Below are 20,210 nucleotides of genomic sequence, written 5' to 3' on the forward strand. Positions count from 1 at the left end.
TTAATGTTTAATGGTTTAATGTTAAGGTTGGTAACTAGCTAGCACTCCCGTGGCTAACGTTAGCGCCTTCATGAAAAGGGGCTTGAGTGAAGAACAATATTACGTTTTTTAAAATAGTGAGAATGCTTGGGAGCTGGCAATGTAATCTTTAGACAGGTTGTAGTTTTCTTAAATTTAGTTTTGTAATGGACTAAAACAAGCAGACAACAAAATTCCGTGTGAAAAATGTCAAGTTTTTGCTGTGAGACATTTAGGTAACCAAGGTAACCACAGGTTGTTTTCACCATAGGCGGGCGGTGCCCACAACGTTCTATTTAAAACCGACTGGCACTATACCAGAGAAGAAGAAGTAAACGGAAGTGAACAGTGACCATGAACAATTTACACGTTAGAGGTTTTATTGTTGTTATGAATACGTTTATTAACATAATGGAACCCAAAATATCACTAATTTAACTACACAGCATCACATACGTACCCCATCTAGTGTTTAATTTGCGTTGAAGACAGGACTTGGTTGATGGATGCCATCTATGTAACGCTAACTAGTTGCTAAGTAACGTTACGCTAGCTAACAATGGCTAACTGTATGGTTTTTCACACACAAATAGCATCCATCATGGAGGTGCTAGCGAACGCAGCTGTGGTAGAGATCTGTAAACTCGTAGATGACGACTATGCAGTGTTTCGTTTGGAAATGACTCAAAGCCAGAAAGAAAACAGGTCATTGCAAAGGAAACTACAACTACTGGAACTGAAGGTGGCACGGGAGCGCGCCGTTGCTAGTCCCAGTAGTGTCAAGATCCTTGACCGACACAGAAGAATGGCAAGAGGTACATTTTGCCCCCATTCCGCTCTGTGTTCAGATGTATTATCCAGAATTGGGTCTTGGTCAGTTATTGGATGGTGTGAAATAATTCCCCTGATTAGTAAACTATCTTGTGCAAAGACATAATATAATATTCTAAACAGATTCTTGATTTACTGCGTTTTCTATTTACTCAATGAAAACAATGTTATACATGGAATATAATACACAGATCAATAAATATTATATCAATAAGGGATACCTTATATCCTTGCCAATTGTAGACAGCTTCAATAGTGTACGATATACTGCTAACCTAACCACCTCTTTTCCCCCAATCATTCTCTCAGGTGAAAGATATCTCACTGGAGGCCACAAGAGCTTAGTGAAGCCAGCGGGACACAATACATGCAGAGATGACCAACCAATCACTGTTGATGAGGGGAGTGGAACCTCAACCCAGAATGTTATCGTGATAGAGGTTAGTGTAATAGTGTTACATTAAATTACAGTGCATCATATGTGACCAGTTTATTCCAGAAAGGCTCCCCTCATCTATTCACTTGCTTACATGTACATCCTCATTTATCTGCCATAGGGGAGCTTGTGAGACTTCCTTACGACATTGTTATCCAACTTAACTCATGTACCGTTTTTAACCTCCAATCTTCTGGTGTCAGTCTACAGAGGCTGCAGGTCCTGGGGTCAAGCAGGAGAGGTCTGAAGGAAAGCAGGACCCATGGCACAGTAGAGACATCCAGAATGGAGTGGCTGGAGCGCCCCCTGTAGCCACAGAAAACCCCACCACTACGCAGCCCAGGACCCGACACAGCATCACGGAGGTCAGTGGAATGCCGAGCGACGTCCTCAAGTCAGAGACAGAAACCGAGACTTTAACTGTAACACAAATGCAATTACACAGAGGATCTGACCACAGATCAGACCCAGAGAGACTGGGCCTGGGGAGACTGGGCTGTCCTCCTGACTCAGAGTATTTACCTGTATTTCACCAGAGCCAGAGGACTGTTCATTCCCATGGTGATGGTGACTCGTTAGACACTGGAGGTGATGGTCCGTCTTGTTCTTACGCTACAGAGATGGACCCTAGCAACATGCCCTTGGATTTAGAGAGACAGACTAATCTGTCTAGAGGGGACTGGAACCGGTACAGTAGTAGTGTATACTCTGAAGGTTGCCTAGATGAGAAAGGGGAGGTTATAGTGGTAGATGAAGTGACTGTGAAAGTGGAGGGCGACGTTCCTCCCACATGGAATGCAGATAGTCACCTAGGAGATGGACTCACACAAGACAGAGATTTCTTAGATTACAGGGAAAGCTTAGAGACAAGTCCAAATGTCGCTAACCACTCCCCTTTACATACGTTCAGGGATTGCAACCCAGTGTCCAGATCGATGGGGCCTACTGATCCACACCGCCTCGTCCTTTTCGATAAGGGATTGAACTCAAATTACAGAGCTAGAGACCAGGCTCGGGGTGGGGGAGCAACATCAGGCAATCGTAAAGAGAAACGTTTCCTCTGCATGTTCTGTAACAAAGGCTTCAGCTGCCCCCAGAAGGTGGAGATTCACCAGCGGGTCCACACAGGGGTGAAACCCTTCAGCTGTACCCAGTGCCCCATGGCCTTCGCTCAAGCTGGTGACCTGAAGAGGCACCAGAGGGTCCACACGGGGGAGAAACCCTTCAGCTGTACCCAGTGTCACATGGCCTTTGCTCAGGCTGGTCACCTGAAGAGACACCAGAGGGTCCACACAGGGGAGAAATAATACAGCTGACCCCGTTGTCAGAAGAGATTCTTACGCCAGCTGAAGATGCACCTGAAGGTCCACATGGGAGAAAGGCCATTTGCCTGTACTCACTGCGGGGAGAGGTTCTCCAGGAGGAGCTACCTCAGGATACACCAGCAGAAAAAACATTCCACTCTATAACATAGAAAGCAACCATTCCACTCAATAGCTTCTGACGGTTGTATCAAACCCTGCATTAAAGACAAAGATGAACTGTCATTGTTGTCATCACAAAAAATATCCACAGACGCATTTGGTATTACGAGAGTTACAGATTTCAGTGTAGAATATTGCATCCAGACATTGTGTGATATATAAGGCATATATAGGGCTGGGAGATTCAAATTCATGTTTTAACGCAATGTTTCAAATGCATGTATCGCAAAAATTTTGTTTTTATTTTTAGATATTTTTTGCGTTCTACAGTGCCTTCAGAAAGTATTCATACCCATTAACTTATTCCATATTTTGTTACAGCCTGAATTAAAATAATACATCTCGACCATCTACACAACACCCCATAATGAAAAAGAGAAAACATGTTTTTAGAAATTTTTGCAAATACAGATATCAAATTTACAACATTACTTGTTAAGCACATTTTTACTCCTGAACTTATTTAGGCTTGCCATAACAAAGAGGTTGAATACTTATTGACTCAAGACATTTCAGCTATTCATTTTTAATACATTTGTAATCATTTCTAAAAACAATTTCACTTTGACATTATGGGGTATTGTGTGTAGGCCAGTGACACACAGTCTTAACGTTCAGGCTGTAACGCAACAAAATGTGGAAAAAGTCAAGCGGTGTGAATACTTTCTGAAGGCACTGTCTTTTTAGTCTCGTGTCCTTCGCTCCTTCTGGCTGTGTGCACTGTGCACCTTCCCACTCCTACACAGACACCAAGCCCCTCCGATGCCACTCACAACAACGATGATAGATAACTTAACCTTTCTGACTACCCATTTTTTTCTCTCAAAATTGTAGACAGAGCAGATCCTACTAAAATGAGAGTATCAATGAACATGATTGTGGAAAATTCAGTTCTGTCGTGTGCTCGGCATTGTGTTACTACCGCTAGCAGTATTTTAGCCACAGTGTGTTTTATAAATGTGCAATGAGCATTAAAAAAGGAATTGGCAATTTGTTCTCATTCTGAGAAATAAGCATCTTCTTATGCAGGTAACCCACTTGATTTCAACATCTAATTAAAGTGAACAGGCTGTTGTTCAAACAGTTGGAGATGGACAGGAGGGTGCCATCACAACAGTTCAACCTTGGTAGCAAGCAAATAGATCCAAGTTAACCAATAAACTTGGATTTGAAGTTGGCTAGACTTTAAATCTAAATATTAGCTGGCTACTCACTAGCACGTGGGCTTGTGCTTGAGAGATTGTTTATGAGACCTGTGTTCATTTTCTATAATGCCTGGTACAAGAGGCTAGTCATTATTAGTGAATGTGGATGGTTCTGGTAAAAGGTTATCAAAAATGGCATTTTCATGGACTTGAAAGCTAGATCAGTGATTATTGCAACAACAAAAAAAGCAGTTTAAACTATTTTGATAAAATAATTACATTATTAGTGGGTCTTATGGTTGTGGAAGGCATGTAATTTAGCCTACAGTAGGTATAATTTTACAAGCCCTGATTTATTTATGACTGTTTGAAATTAATTGTATTAAACTTTAATTGTGCAACAAAGATTATTTAAAGAGAACTTTAGAAAATTGAGATCAATGAACCAAAAGTTTGAAAGATTCGAGCGGATTTTTAAGCCATATTGCCCAGCCCTAGGCATATATAAGCCTAAAAAGTATGTTATGTAATTGTGTTTGTACTGTGTGTTCACAAATGCCTATTTCATTACTTCCATTCAACTACTTAATTTCTTTCCCAAGACACTTTTAATGAGGAAATGAATGGAGTTTATCATGCAGATTTCTAGTTGAGACGTTTGTATGTGTGGTTTTCATATGGTGTATTTAAAACTTGTGTGTTTTAATAAACACAAAATGGGACTTTTCATGCAGACTTTCATTGAGACTCTCTTTAGTATAAATCACATCTGATCTCACCCTATTCTGCATACACCTGACAGCGCTTTATAACCATTATACACTTACTAAATATACTTGTACATACCCACACAATAACAAACACCTACTGTACATGTCAACATAGGTTAGTCAGGTTTGTCTGTTGGCTACTTTTGACTTATAGCTGACTTGTTTTTACCCACAACATATTTATGTCCACCATGATGGTTTTAACAATAATTAAGTAATTCTGTAATTACAGTATAGGACTCAAACGTAGAGGGGATGGGTGAACACTCCATGTTGAAAGTGTGTTTTATCTGTGTGTGCATAACTGAGGGAGTGTATGTCTGTGTATCACCTGTCTCTTCCAGGAGGAGGAGGGTCCAGAGGTGCTGCTGGTGAAGGAGGAGGGGTGTGAGGAGAGTCTGGGGAACCCTGAGGGGACCATGGTCATGGAGGACAACCAGACTACACCTCCCACTGAACCCACAGAGGAACCAGCTGAGCAGCACAGGATCACACACAGTCTCACTGAGGTGAGCCCTCTGTAAACTACTGTCTGCATGTTTATGTCATGGCTCGTATCCACAAAGCCCCTCAGAGCAGGATAGCTAGGATCAGTTTAGCCTTTTAGATTATAATGAATAAAGCTATGTAGACAGAGCGGCACCAGAACATCCAATTGTAATATATTTTGTAGTTGGTTCAAGTTTCCTTAAAACAAAAAGTGGATTTACCTAGTTCGAGGGAGACCAAAGGAACCTCAAGAGTTACTCAAACCCATTCACAGGGTTGGTTATCTCATGTTTTATACTTTAACAACAAAGTTAGTTAAGGTGGAAGTTTGTGTAGTTGAACTTTGTAAACAAAAATGAGTCATGAAGTGATCCATGAGACTTTAATGAGGACCAGCCAATTTGATACAGGATGCAGAGGTGTATATTAAAACTGTCACCTGTGATAAAACGAATGGAGCTATTGCAGACAGCATCTGAAGGTTTAAAACTAGTGGCTGCTGCAATCTTGTAAAGGGTGGCACCAAAGTCAAGAACTGTCAGGAAAGTTGACTGTGCAATCTGCTTTCTGCTATTTAGGGAAAGGAAAGATCTATTTCTAAAAAAAGAATCCCACTTTCAATCTTATCTTTTTAACTAGCTCATCTATAACTTTCTTTAAACGTTCAATCTCTGTCAATCAAAATGCCCAGATATTTATAGGCGGGAACCCAATGAAATGTAGTCCATCTGAACAATTGTGAGAATTAGAGAACATGTATTTAGTCTTGCCCACAATTAATTACACATTTTAAATCAACCAGGTCTCTCTGTAGGCATCAAGGTCAGACTGCAGCTCTAACAGCCTGGTCAACAGTTGTGGCAATGGCACACCCCTGAGTGCTTGCAGAGTGACGTCATCAGTGCGCAACGCATGCGGAACGAGAGAGCGCTAATTTTTCTTTTTTTAAGTTTGTGCTAAAGTTTTCCTTTTGACTTTTTTCACTAGCCTACCTCTTTAATTTGGATCCTGCGACGTGCTGGGGGCCGCTACTATCTGTCCCGGGACACTGCCAAACCCTCAAGTCTGAAGAGCTGCTGCTTGGCGACGCAGCTAACCTAGCTGCTAGCTATTAAGCTAGCCAGGTTTCTTTGACAGGAACGCAACGCAGTTAGCCCCTGTGGCTGGGACCTCGGATAGTCCTGGACTTGTGGCTGTTTAAATCTCTGCTGTTTCCATCGGCCATGCGAGCTGTGCTGGCTGGATTTTCGTGGAGTAAGTTACCAGCGTTAGCCTACGTTGCTACTATTATGTCGCCCAAAGTCAAAGACGGTTGTAAACAGTGTAAATCAACAAAAATGTCTACAAGCAATTATTACAGCAACAGAAAAATGGCTTCAAGAGATTTGTCCTAATACTGGTGTACTCCACTAACAGAAGAATGAGCGATCTGACCAGGGAGAGGTGAATGTCATGGAAGATATTCTCAGCAAGATGACAACAAACTGTAAGTCCACTCGAGATGACATCAGAAGTGTTTGTGAATCACTATTACAGATGACTGGGAAACCGACTATCTAGAGGGACAATCCAGGAGGAATAACATTGTTGTGGCTGGCATAGAGTGTACATAAAGTGAGAAAATTATCACTGAAAATCTGCAGATGGATCAAAAGAAGATTGATGTGGAGCCACGCCCACAGTTCTGGAAAACCTGTAACCAGCCTAGGTGACAGACCCAGGCTGATAGTGGTCAAGTTCCTAAGGTTCAAGGACATGATGGCTGTTCTGAAGAGAGCCAAGAACTTGAGAGGAACCAACATCTTCCTCAACGAGGACTGTGCGCCAGAGGCAGAAATAACTTATCCCAGCTATGAAAGCTGCAAGATAGCGTGGGGACATTGCTTACATCTGCTACGAGAAGCTCATTGTCCACAGCGAGAGCCAAGCTTCCAGGTCAGTAGCTTCAGCCCCACATCACACACACACGCCCACACCAACTGTCACTCACAAGTGCCTGATTGACTGACTCTTAGTTAAACAATGTTATTATTTTTCTCTCCATATTATGTCCATCTCAGCTAAGCTACCCAGGAAAGGGCTAAGGATAGCCCATATTAATTACAGTGCCTCCAGACAGTATTAATACCTATTGACCTATTCCACATTTTGTTGTTACACCCTGAATTCAAAATGGATTAAATCATTTTTTTTCTCACCCATGTACACACACTCTCCCATAATGACAAAAAGAAAACATGTTTTTAGACATTTTTTGCAAATGTATTGAAGATGAAATACGGAAGTAACTCATTTACAGAACTATTCACACCCCTGAGTCAATACTTTGTAGAAGCACTTTTGGCAGAGATTATAGCTGTGCGTCTTTCTGGATAAGTCCTCTAAGAGTATTTATTTAGTGCTTTGTTTCAAACAGGATGCATGTTTTGGAATATTTTTATTCTGTACATGCTTCTTTCTTTTCACTGTAAATTAGGTTACTATTGTGGAGTAACTACAATGTTGTTGTTTTAAAGTCACCATTGGCCTCGTGGTTACATACCTGAGTCGTTTCCTTCTTCTCCGGCAACTGAGTTAGGAAGAACATATGTATCTTGTAGTGACTGGGTGTATTGATACACTGTCTAAAGTGTAATTAATAACTTCTCCATGCTCAAAGGGATATTCAATGTTTGCTTTTTTTAAATTTATACCCATCTATCAACAGGTTCTTTGTGAGGCATTGGAATATCTCCCTGGTCTTTGTGGTTGAATCTGTTTGAAATTCACTGCTTGACTGAGGGACCCTGTGTGGGGTACAGAGATGACACAGTCATTAAAAAAATCATGTGAAACACTATTATTGCATACAGTGTCTTGTATAAGCAGTTCCAATAATGTCCACTTCACTTTCATGGGCATATCACATCAGCCAGCCTCCTCCCCTACCAGCCCTCACTCACCTGCTTCTCTCTGTCCGCTCTTCCTGTGCGTCTGTTCCTCTGTATGTACAGTGTATTCCTTCCTCCCATTCCTCCAGCTAAATCACAGGTAGGCCTTTGCAAATATGAGCAAATATGAGCAAATCAGCCATTCTATGCGGTAGTCTATTATACACTGTGAGGTTAAGTTCAATGTGTTGTATTGAATTATGAATTTCAGTGACATGTTTTGAGATATTTTTGAAAAATGTGAACCGATGCACAGGATGCTAAGCCACCCATTTTTTTTTTCCTTCCCCACCATGGTATTGCGATACTTGGCCTGGTAATGTATCGTTTGTAAAATGTTGGTATAGTGACAACACTAGTTCAAATAAATTATGCAAAAAAGGTGGCAAAAAAAGTCAGGCTCCTCAGATGATTGGTTGACATACTGTAAATGTAGATAATATATATATTAACAAAAAATGAAATTGTTACCAAACCTAGATAAATTACATGAAACGCAATGGGAAAAAACTTGAGTACCTTAAATGATATCAAGGGCAGAAATCCCAAATTCTTCTCCATCGTTCATTTTGATGAGTCATTTATAACAAAACCTTTCGATATTGCCAATCATTTCAATGACTAACCAGGGCATACAAACTACAATCTGTCTCCTTAATTAGCCTAGTGTGCATGTGGGCCCAGATGGTGAACATGCGCACTAGGCCCGAGCTCGTTATCCCTGGCTAAACCGTTCTTATACCTCAGTGGGCTAGATTAGCTGGCTAGCTGAACTATGCCAAACTTCATAAATACTACACCCTCAACTTTAAAACTCCTTTGCTAGTGATACAATCATGTAACTAAGAAATTAGCTGGGGAAAAACTTAAATGATGTATTGTTTTGTTGAATAGTGTGGTGGTTTATTTCTGTATTATCAAATTAGGAGAGACAAACTTATCCCACAAGTCAGAGTTATACTTAAACTACATCTTTAATATTAAGAGCTTTGCAATAGCAATGACTTTCAACGATTCACCATTTTCTAATGATCCATTGAGAGTGACAACACAACACAACAAGAGTGACAAAACAGCACGATGGTAAAGGATATCATTGCTACTTAACATGGATGCAAGTTCAGTTTTGAGATCAACCGGCATCATCATCATCAGCTGGACGTTTCTGACTGGTCTTGGAACTGTGACAACGGGCAGCCTCCCCCCGCTCGGCTCGATGGGATATGTAGTGATTTTGCCAACACAGCAAGATATTATTATATTATACTCAACATTTTTTCAACTGACTATTGCATTTCTTGATTAAATCTGACTATATTGGTATAATGAGTAATCCAGGAATGTCACAAGTTAATTGACACATGAAAACTTGCGTAAATAGCAACTCTACAGATCGCTATGACTACAATGAATGGCTAAATTACTTCCGGACACTCTTATGGTCAAGTCATAATGACAGAGTTGTTGTGAAGATGGGGAGATTTGTGTTTTTGACACAAATCAACTGTACTGTAAAAATCAACTGTTAAGGTTCTGATTACTGTCTGGTAAAATGGTCAAGTGCAGCAAAGAAAGACCTAGCAAAGCTGCAGCTGGCTCAAAACAGAGCAGCACACCTCTCCCTTAACTGCACGTACAGAACTAACGTCAACAACATGCATGCCAGTCTTTCATGGTTGAGGGTTTTATTTTTGAAAATGTTATATAAGTCAATTAAGAACAAATTCTTATTTACAATGACGGCCAAACCCTCCCAACCCGGATGACAATGGGCCAATTGTGCGCCGTCCCTATGAGACTCCCGATCACGGCCGGTTGTGATACAGCCCGGGATCGGACCAGGGTCTGTAGTGACGCCTCTAGCACTGAGATGCAATGCCTTAGACCGCTGCGCCACTCGGGAGCCCTAAAGGGTTGACGAGAGAGAATATTACTGTGATGAAAATTCCAGATTGCATAATCAAATAACATTCAGCTCACACACCTATACATACCCCACAAGGCATGCCACCACAGGTCTCTTCAGTCCAAGTGCAAAACGAATTCACGGCAATCCGCAGTATTATACGGAGCCATAATCGCATGGTACTCCCACCTCCAATTACTCAAGCATCTCATTGACCGGTGTGGACAGTGGCGACAAACATACAGACACACCATTTTTTTGTTGTATTGTTTGTATATCGAATTTTACATTTGTGTGACTGTCCTTGTCTATCACTGTATAAGTGTTTTGTTACTTGTCTTCCTTTGTGTTTTTTGTGGACCCCAGGAAGAGTTGCTGCTGCTTCTGCAAAAACTGATGGGGATCCAAATACATAAGTTTTGTCTGCATACATGCCTTTCAATGATACGCCCAACCCAAATAGTGCCAACTAAAGCCAACCTTTACTACTGCAGTCAGTAGACATGGAGGATGGGAAGCCTGATCTGCTGATAGTCAAACAGGAGACAATAGAAGATGGACCAGAGAGCATTGACCTGCTGAGTGGACTAAAGATGGGGGAGAAAGATAAAAGAGAAATACATATAACCTACATACAGTATAATATCTTCAATGGGAATAGTGATGCGCCTGGCTATTATTTTGCCCATAGAACTCCATATGTAGAGTTTCCTTTGCCATATTTTTTAAACTCTATTTTGTAACCTCTTCCTGCAGGTGGTTGGCTGGAGGCTAACAAAGGACACTGGGTGGCCATCTTGGATTCCCAGACCAGTGCAGCCAATGTCCCAGGTGATGACATCAGTGGATGGGACAGCGTCCTCAACTCTGGGCTGGGGAACAACACTGTTATCCACAACCGGAAACGAACAGTCGAACACAAAATAAAATCCGGATTTAGTCTCCATGACAACAGATTGGCTGCGACCAGGACGAACAATAGTATGCAAGTATAAACACCATGGGACCATGCAGCCATCATACCGCTCAGGAAGGAGATGCATTCTGTCTCTTAGAGTTGATCGTACTTCAGTGCGAAAAGTGCAAATCAATCCTAGAACAACAGCAAAGGACCTTGTGAAGATGCTGAAGGAAACAGGTACAAAAGTTCCTATATCGACATAACCTGAAAGGTCGCTCAGCAAGGAAGAAGACACTGCTCCAAAACCACCATAAAAAAGCCGGACTACGGTTTGCAACTGCATGTGGGGACAAAGATCGTACTTTATGGAGAAATGTCCTCTGGTCTGATGAAACAATAATATAACTGTTTGGCCATAATGACCATCATTATGCTTGGAGGAAAAAGGGGGAGGCTTGCAAGCTGAAGAACACCATCCCAACTGTGAAGCACGGGGGTGGCACCGTCATTTTGTGGGGATGCTTTGCTGCAGGAGGGACTGGTGCACATCATGAGGGAGGAACATTATGTGGATATATTGAAGCAACATCAGTTAGTTAAAGCTTGGTCGCAAAATGGTCTTCCAAATGGACAATCACCCCAAGCATACTTCCAAAGTTGTGGCAAAATGGCTTAAGGACAACAAAGTCAAGGTATTGGAGTGGCCCTCACAAATCCCTGACCTAAATCCCAGAGAACATTTGTGGGCAGAACTGAAAAAGCGTGTGCGAGCAAGGAGGCCTACAAACCTGACTCAGTTACACCAGCTCTGTCAGGAGGAATGGGCCAAAATTCACCCAACTTATTGTGGGAAGCTTGTGGAAGGCTAACCAAACAGTTTGACCCAAGTTAAACAATTTAAAGGCAATGCTACCAAATACTAATTGAGTGTATGTCAACTTCTGACCCACTGGGAATGTGATGAAAGAAATAAAAGCTGAAATAAATCACTCCACTATTATTCTGACTTTTCACATTCTTAAAATAAAGTGGTGATCCTGACTGACCTAAAACAGGGCATTTTTAATAGGATTAAATGTCAGGAATTGTGAAAAACTGAGTTTAAATGTATTTGGCTAAGATGTGTGTAAATGTCCGACTTCAACTGTATATACAGTGCCTTGCGAAAGTATTCGGCCCCCTTGAACTTTGCGACCTTTTGCCACATTTCAGGCTTCAAACATAAAGATATAAAACTGTATTTTTTTGTGAAGAATCAACAACAAGTGGGACACAATCATGAAGTGGAATGACATTTACTGGATATTTCAAACTTTTTTAACAATTCAAAAACTGAAAAATTGGGCGTGCAGAATTATTCAGCCCCTTTACCTTCAGTGCAGCAAACTCTCTCCAGAAGTTCAGTGAGGATCTCTGAATGATCCAATGTTGACCTAAATGACTAATGATGATAAATACAATCCACCTGTGTGTAATCAAGTCTCCGTATAAATGCACCTGCACTGTGATAGTCTCAGAGGTCCGTTAAAAGCGCAGAGAGCATCATGAAGAACAAGGAACACACCAGGCAGGTCCGAGATACTGTTGTGAAGAAGTTTAAAGCCGGATTTGGATACAAAAAGATTTCCCAAGCTTTAAACATCCCAAGGAGCACTGTGCAAGCGATAATATTGAAATAGAAGGAGTATCAGACCACTGCAAATCTACCAAGACCTGGCCGTCCCTCTAAACTTTCAGCTCATACAAGGAGAAGACTGATCAGAGATGCAGCCAAGAGGCCCATGATCACTCTGGATGAACTGCAGAGATCTACAGCTGAGGTGGGAGACTCTGTCCATAGGACAACAATATTGCACAAATCTGGCCTTTATGGAAGAGTGGCAAGAAGAAAGCCATTTCTTAAAGATATCCATAAAAAGTGTCGTTTAAAGTTTGCCACAAGCCACCTGGGAGACACACCAAACACGTGGAAGAAGGTGCTCTGGTCAGATGAAACCAAAATTGAACTTTTTGGCAACAATGCAAAACGTTATGTTTGGCGTAAAAGCAACACAGCTGAACACACCATCCCCACTGTCAAACATGGTGGTGGCAGCATCATGGTTTGGGCCTGCTTTTCTTCAGCAGGGACAGGGAAGATGGTTAAAATTGATGGGAAGATGGATGGAGCCAAATACAGGACCATTCTGGAAGAAAATCTGATGGAGTCTGCAAAAGACCTGAGACTGGGACGGAGATTTGTCTTCCAACAAGACAATGATCCAAAACATAAAGCAAAATCTACAATGGAATGGTTAAAAAATAAACATATCCAGGTGTTAGAATGGCCAAGTCAAAGTCCAGACCTGAATCCAATTGAGAATCTGTGGAAAGAACTGAAAACTGCTGTTCACAAATGCTCTCCATCCAACCTCACTGAGCTCGAGCTGTTTTGCAAGGAGGAATGGGAAAAAATGTCAGTCTCTCGATGTGCAAAACTGATAGAGACATACCCCAAGCGACTTACAGCTGTAATCGCAGCAAAAGGTGGCGCTACAAAGTATTAACTTAAGGGGGCTGAATAATTTTGCACGCCCAATTTTTCAGTTTTTGATTTGTTAAAAAAGTTTGAAATATCCAATGAATGTCGTTCCACTTCATGATTGTGTCCCACTTGTTGTTGATTCTTCACAAAAAAATACAGTTTTATATCTTTATGTTTGAAGCCTGAAATGTGGCAAAAGGCTGCAAAGTTCAAGTGGGCCGAATACTATCGCAAGGCACTGTACCTATCACATCCATAAACAGTCAACTTATTAAATCATAACCTCTTATGTCATTCTTAACAGTCGTAACCTCATGCATCTGCAAAAAACCCAGCCTTACTCATGCTTCAGTACTACACAAATTGGTTTAATTATTTATTTACTAGCTAACTAAATATTAACAGGATAAACACACAAGGTGTAGATTATTGACTAGAAACATAATACGATGGAAACAGGTCCCTAGATGACTGATAACAATATGACAGCTTGTTACAGAGATGGGGGCGTGGGACACTTATCATTGTTACATTTTAGAACTATTCTGACATTAAGCGTATACTTTGCACACGAACCGCCGCCCGTTTGGAATAAGAAATCATGAATGTATTTACGTGTGAGTGCCCTTGACCGCCATTTATCTCTGTTGGAACCAGGATGTGGGTTGGCCTTTCAGCGGCACGCTTGTAAGGCTCTGATAGTCCGAAAGGATCTGGACCCGTCTCTTCTACTGTTGTTCACTCTGGAAGATAGCCAGCCATGTCGACGGTTCCCATTGGTGATGATAGGAGAATACAGTGATTTGAGATTCTTAGTAAGATGGGATGGTTTGAAGAGTAGGATGGTCCCACTTCTATTCGCTTTTCTCTATCTGACTTAGGACAGCTAATCAGCCGTACAAGTGACTGTCTGGGAGATCAGCTTCTCGCCTTCACCTCGTGTTGATTATTCAAGGTTCAGGATTCAGACCACATGCACAGCTGCAACCTGGCAATCTTCTGGTCTGAAATGTTAATTCGTAGCCAGTTCTTTTATTCACTCTGGTCGAAACGGATGGTTCCATCAGTCTGACACGCTCTCTGACCTCACTCGGGGCGTGGCTACTTTTTTGTAAAGGATATGATCGCAAGTTCTCTTTTGACTCCTAAAATCACATTCATATCTTAAAAATACTTTCCTAATTTTTCATATATGCACAATGTATTGGATGGAAACTTGACAGATAAAGGGGATATACTTTCCAAGTTACAGTATTTCATCCACACCATTTTTCATTCCTTCCTTTTGTTCATACTGGAGGGGGATAGAGTCCCTGTCTCCTGTAATTTACAACAGGGTGCAAACTGTTAACCATCCCAGCAGCTCCCTCCCAAACCAGATGGGATGGTGTATCGCTGCAGAATGCTGTGGTAGCCATGCTGGTTGTGTGTCTTGAATTCTAAATAAATCAGACAGTGTCACTAGAAAAGCACCCCCACACCACCTCCTCCATGCTTCACGATGGGAACCACACATCAGTTCATCTACTCTGATTCTCACAAAGACACAGCGGTTGGAACCAGAAATCTCCAATTTGGTCCATCTCCAATGGACATTTGGTCTAATGTCCATTGCTCGTGTTCCTTGGCCCAAGCAAGTCTCTTCTTCTTATTGGTGTCCTTTAGTAGTGGTTTCTTTGCAGTAACTCGGCCATGAAGGCCTGATTCACACATTCTTCTCTAAACAGTTGATGTTGAGATGTCTTATTTTAACTCTAAAGCATTTATTTTGGTTGCAATTTCTGAGGCTGGTAACTCTAATGAATTTATCCTCTGCAGCAGAGGTAACTCTGAGTTTCATCGTAGCGCTTAAACGGTTTTGCGACTGCACCTGAAGAAACATTCAAAGTTCTTGAAATGTTCCAGGTTTGACTAACCTTCATGTCTTAAAGTAATGATGGACTGTCATTTCTCTTTGCTTATTTGAGCTGTTCTTGCCATAATATGGACATGGTATTTTATCAAATAGGGCAATCTCCTGTATACCACCCCTACCTTGTCACAACACAACTGTTTGGCTCAAACGCAATAAGAAATTCCACAAATTAACAGTTAAGAAGGCACACCTTAAATGAAATGCATTCCAGGTGACTCGTGACTCATGAATCTGGTTGAGAGAATGCGATGCTGTCATCAAGGTAATGGGTGGATACTTTGAAGAATCTCAAATATAAAACATATTTAGATTTGTTTAACACTTTTTTGCTTACCACATGATTCCATGTGTTATTTCATAGTTTTTATGTCTTCACTATTATCTACTATACTGTAGAAACTAGTAAAACTAAAGAAAAACCCTGGAATGAGTAATGTTGTTAGTGGCCGGTGACATAAGGTTCAGCCAGTAGTTGGACAGTCGAGGAGGGAGGGCTGGGGGCTAGGGAGAAGAGGAGACTGGGGGCAATGGGTTGGTTTCCCTGTGAGGCCTGCTTTTTATTTTACATCCATGAGCTTATCAGTAGAAAAGATAATTACATTTTACAAAAACAATGGCAACACTAGCTATTCTCTCATGGAACTTGAAAGTCCTTAATAGTTCGATCAAACGTTCCAGCTATCCTAGCAAAAAAAAAACATATTGATATTGCAATGCTCCAAGTAATACACCTGCACCAAAAAGACACGCGTATAATAGAGAACCATTTGGCTGCTTTTTCATCAGCCCCAAACAAAACTAAGGGTGTAATCATATCGTTTCAAACTCAAAATCACCATCCTTGCTAAAGGAGAAGACCAAGAAGGCAGAATCACATCACAATCACATTCAGATGAAAAGCGTGCCCAGAGTAAACTGCCTGCTACTCAGGCCCAGAAGGGAAGATATGCATATTATAAGTCGATTTAGATAGAACACTCTGAAGTTTCTAAAACTGTTTGAATGATGTATGTGAGTATAACAGAACTCATATTGCAGGCAAAAACCTGAGAAAAAATCCAACCAGGAAGTAGGAAATCTGAGGTTGGTAGGTTTAAGTCTTTGCCTATCCAAGATAGTGTAAATTTGGTCCGATTGCACTTCCTAAGGCTTCCACTAGATGTCAACAGTCTTTAGGACCTTGTTTCAGGCTTCTACTGTGAAGGGGGAGAGAATACGAGCTGTTTGACTAAGGAGTCTGGCAGAATGCCATGAGCTAAGTCAGGCGCGCGGCCGTGAGAGCGAGCTCTGTTCCTTTTCATTTCTAAAGACAAAGGAATTGTCCGGTTGAAACATTAAAGATTTATGATAAAAACATCCTAAAGATTGATTCTATACATTGTTTGACATGTTTCTACAAACTGTAATGGAACTGTTTTGACTTTGTCTGGACCTAGTGCTCGTGCCTTGTGAATTTGGATTTCTGAACTAAACGCGCGAACAAAAAGGAGACATTTGGACATAAATTATGGACTTTATCGACCAAGACAAACATTTATTGTGGACCTGGGATTCCTGGGAGTGCATTCCGATGAAGATCATCAAAGGTAAGTGAATATTTATAATGCTATTTCTGACTTCTGTTGACTACACAACATGGCGGGTATCTGTATGGCTTGTTTTGGTCGCTGAGCGATGTACTCAGATTATTCCATGGTGTGCATTCGCTGTAAAGCTTTTTTGAAATCTGACACAGCGGTTGCATTAAGGAGTAGTATATCTTTAAATCCATGCATAGCACTTGCATTTTCATCAACATTTATGATGAGTATATCTGTAAATTGATGTGGCTCTCTGCAAAATCACTGGATGTTTTGGAGGCAAAACATTACTGAACATAACGCGCCAATGTAAACTGAGATTTTTGGATATAAATATGAACTTTATCAAACAAAACATACATGTATTGTGTAACATGAAGTCGTATGAGTGCCATCTGATGAATATCATCAAAGGTTAGTGATTAATTTTCTCTATTTCTGCTTATTGTGACTCCTCTCTTTGGCTGGAAAATGGCTGTGTTTTTCTGTGACTAGGCGCTGACCTAACAAAGTCAGATGGCCGGGGTAGGCCGTCATTCTAAATAAGAATTTGTTATTATCTTACTTGCCTAGTTAAGTAAAGGCAAAATAAAAAAATCTCTCTCCATGAACTCAAAAGGGCATTGGATAACATGAAGAAAGGCAAATCACCTGGTTGGGACGGTATTCCTCCTGAGGTCTATTAATTTTGTAACCAATTAGGTCCACTGTTACTTGAAATGATTAACACAGCCGTTCACAATGGGTCATTTGGAAGGGATGTAAATGCAACGCTAATTGAGCTTTTATTGGAAAAAAAAGGTAAGGACGTCACCAAATGTTCTTACCATCGCCACGATCTTTGATACACACAGACAAACAATTTTGTCATACAGTCTCAACTTTCTTACCCAAATTGATACATCCGGACCAAAGCAGGTTTTAAAAAAAACTATTATACTCAGATAACCGCCGTCATCCATCACATATCTTAAATGCTTTATCAGAAAGCAAAGCTTCTTGGGCAGTTCTATTTTCGACACAGAAAAAGCTTTTGATAGAATAGAATGGTCATATCTTGGGTCGGTTTTGGAACATATGGGACTTGGGTCCAATTTCATTAATATGATTAAAATACTATATACCAATCCCTCAGCCATAGTAATAACAGGCAATATCTGCTCTGTTCCGTTCAGAAAAGCTAGAAGTAGCAGACAAGGTGATCCCATCTCACCTCTGCTATTTTCTTCTATGGAGCCCTTGGCCCAGGCAATTTGACAATCAAATGAAATTACACCAATATCTCTAAATATATATGCCAATGATATCTTACTTAATCTAGACAATGTATCTCAATCCCTCCCAAATGCTTTGAAGATCATAGACAAATTCAGCTCCATCTAAAGTTATACAGTGCATTCGGAAAATATTCAGACCCCTCCCCTTTTTCCTCATTTTGTTACAGCCTTATTCTAAAATTGATTACATTTTTTTTTTAAACTCAATCTACACACAATTCCCCATAATGACAAGGCAAAAACAGGTTTTTAGAAATGTTTTTTTATTTTATTCTTCAAAACATAGTATTCAGACCCTTTGCAATGAGACTCGAAATTGAGCTCAGGTGCATCCTGTTTCCATTGATCATCCTTACTATTTTTCTACAATTTGATTGGAGTCCACCTGTGGTAAATTCAATTGATTGGACATGATTTGGAAAGGCACACACCTGTCTATATAAAGCTCCCAGTGTGACAGTGTGGATGCCAGAGCAAAAACCAAGCCATGAGGTTATAGGAATTGTCCATAGAGCTCCGGGACAAGATTGTGTCAAGGCACAGATCTGGGGAAGGGTACCAAAAGCATTGAAGGTCCCCAATGACGGCCTACCCCGGCCACCTAAAGGACTCTCAGACACAAGATTCTCTGGTCTGATGAAACTCTTTGGCCTGATTGAACTCTTTGGCCTGAATGCCAAGTGTCACATCTGGAGGAAACCTGGCACCACCCCTACAGTGAAGCATTGTGGTGGCAGCATCATGCTGTGGGGTTGTTTTTCAGGATCAGCTGAAAGATGAACGGAGCAAAATACAGAGATATCCTTGACAAAAACCTGCTCCAGCGCACTCAGGACCTCAGACTGGGCGAAGGTTTACCTTCCAAGAGGTCAACAGCCAAAAAAATGCATGAGTGGCTTCGGGACAAGTCTCTGAATGTCCTTCAGGGGCCCGGACTTGAACCCGATCGAACATCTCTGGAGAGACCTGAAAATAGCTGTGCAGCGACGCTCCCCTTCAAACCTGACAGAAATTGAGAGGATCTGCAGAGAAAAATGGGAGAAACTCCCCAAAAATGGTGGGCCAAGCTTAATGCATACCTAAGAAGACTTGAGGCTGTAATCGCAGCCAAAGGTCCACCAATAAAGTACTGAGTAAAGGGTATGAATATTTATGTAAAGGTGAAAATGTATACAAATGTATAAGGCTGTAACATAACAAAATGCGGAAAAAGTGAAGGGGTCTGAATACTTTCCGAAAGCACTGTAAGCATACTTTTATTTCACCTTTATTTAACCAGGTAGGCCAGTTGAAAACAAGTTCACATTTCCATCTGCAACCTGGCCAAGATAAAGCAAAGCAGTGCGACAAAAACCACAACACAGAGTTACACTTGGGATAAACAAACGTACAGTCAATAACACAATAGAAAAATCTGTAAACAGTGTGTGCAAATGAAGTAAGGAGGTATGGCAATAAATAGGCCAATAGTGCTTAATGTGAGTCTGGAAGGAGTTTATATAGTCTAGCCAGACACCTAGGTATTTATAGTTGTCCACATATTCTAGGTCAGAACCTTCCAGAGTAGTGATGCTAGTCGGGCGGGCGGGTGCGGGCAGCGATCAGTTGAAGAGCATGCATTTAATTTTACTAGCCTTTAAGAGCAGTTGGAGGCCACGGAAGGAGTGTTGTATGACGTTGAAGCTTGTTTTGAGGTTTGTTAATAACACAGCGTCAGTGCCAGATGTACAGAATGGTGTTGTCTGCGTAGAGGTGGATCAAAGAATCACCCACAGCAAGAGCGACATCATTGATATATACAGAGAAAAGAGTCGGCCCGAGAATTGAACCCTGTGGCACCCCCATAGAGGCTGCAAGAGGTCCGGACAACAGGCCCTCCGATTTGACACACTGAACTCTATCTGAGAAATAGTTAGTGAACCAGGCGAAGCAGTCATTAGAGAAACCAAGGCCGTTGAGTCTGCCGATAAGAATACGGTGATTGACAGAGTCGAAAGCCTTGTC

The 20,210-nt window shown here is 41.2% G+C and overlaps 1 protein-coding gene across 1 annotated transcript in view; it reads left to right on the forward strand.

Moving 5' to 3' along the window:
- The first annotated feature begins 330 nt into the window (after positions 1-330).
- Positions 331-20,210, forward strand: part of LOC110534477 (uncharacterized) — a 57,203-nt gene continuing 37,323 nt past the window's right edge. Inside the window, exons 1-6 of the mRNA XM_090187550.1 lie at positions 331-833; positions 1,159-1,289; positions 1,489-1,650; positions 5,029-5,193; positions 10,504-10,618; positions 10,769-10,932. Of these exons, the coding sequence (XP_090043676.1) occupies positions 578-833; positions 1,159-1,289; positions 1,489-1,650; positions 5,029-5,193; positions 10,504-10,618; positions 10,769-10,932 (993 nt within the window). The 5' untranslated portion in view covers positions 331-577. The remainder of the gene's footprint in view (positions 834-1,158; positions 1,290-1,488; positions 1,651-5,028; positions 5,194-10,503; positions 10,619-10,768; positions 10,933-20,210) is intronic.

This window comes from Oncorhynchus mykiss, chromosome 10 (genome assembly GCF_057628025.1).
Source record: "Oncorhynchus mykiss isolate SJ-2025 chromosome 10, ASM5762802v1, whole genome shotgun sequence".
NCBI lineage: Eukaryota > Metazoa > Chordata > Actinopteri > Salmoniformes > Salmonidae > Oncorhynchus > Oncorhynchus mykiss.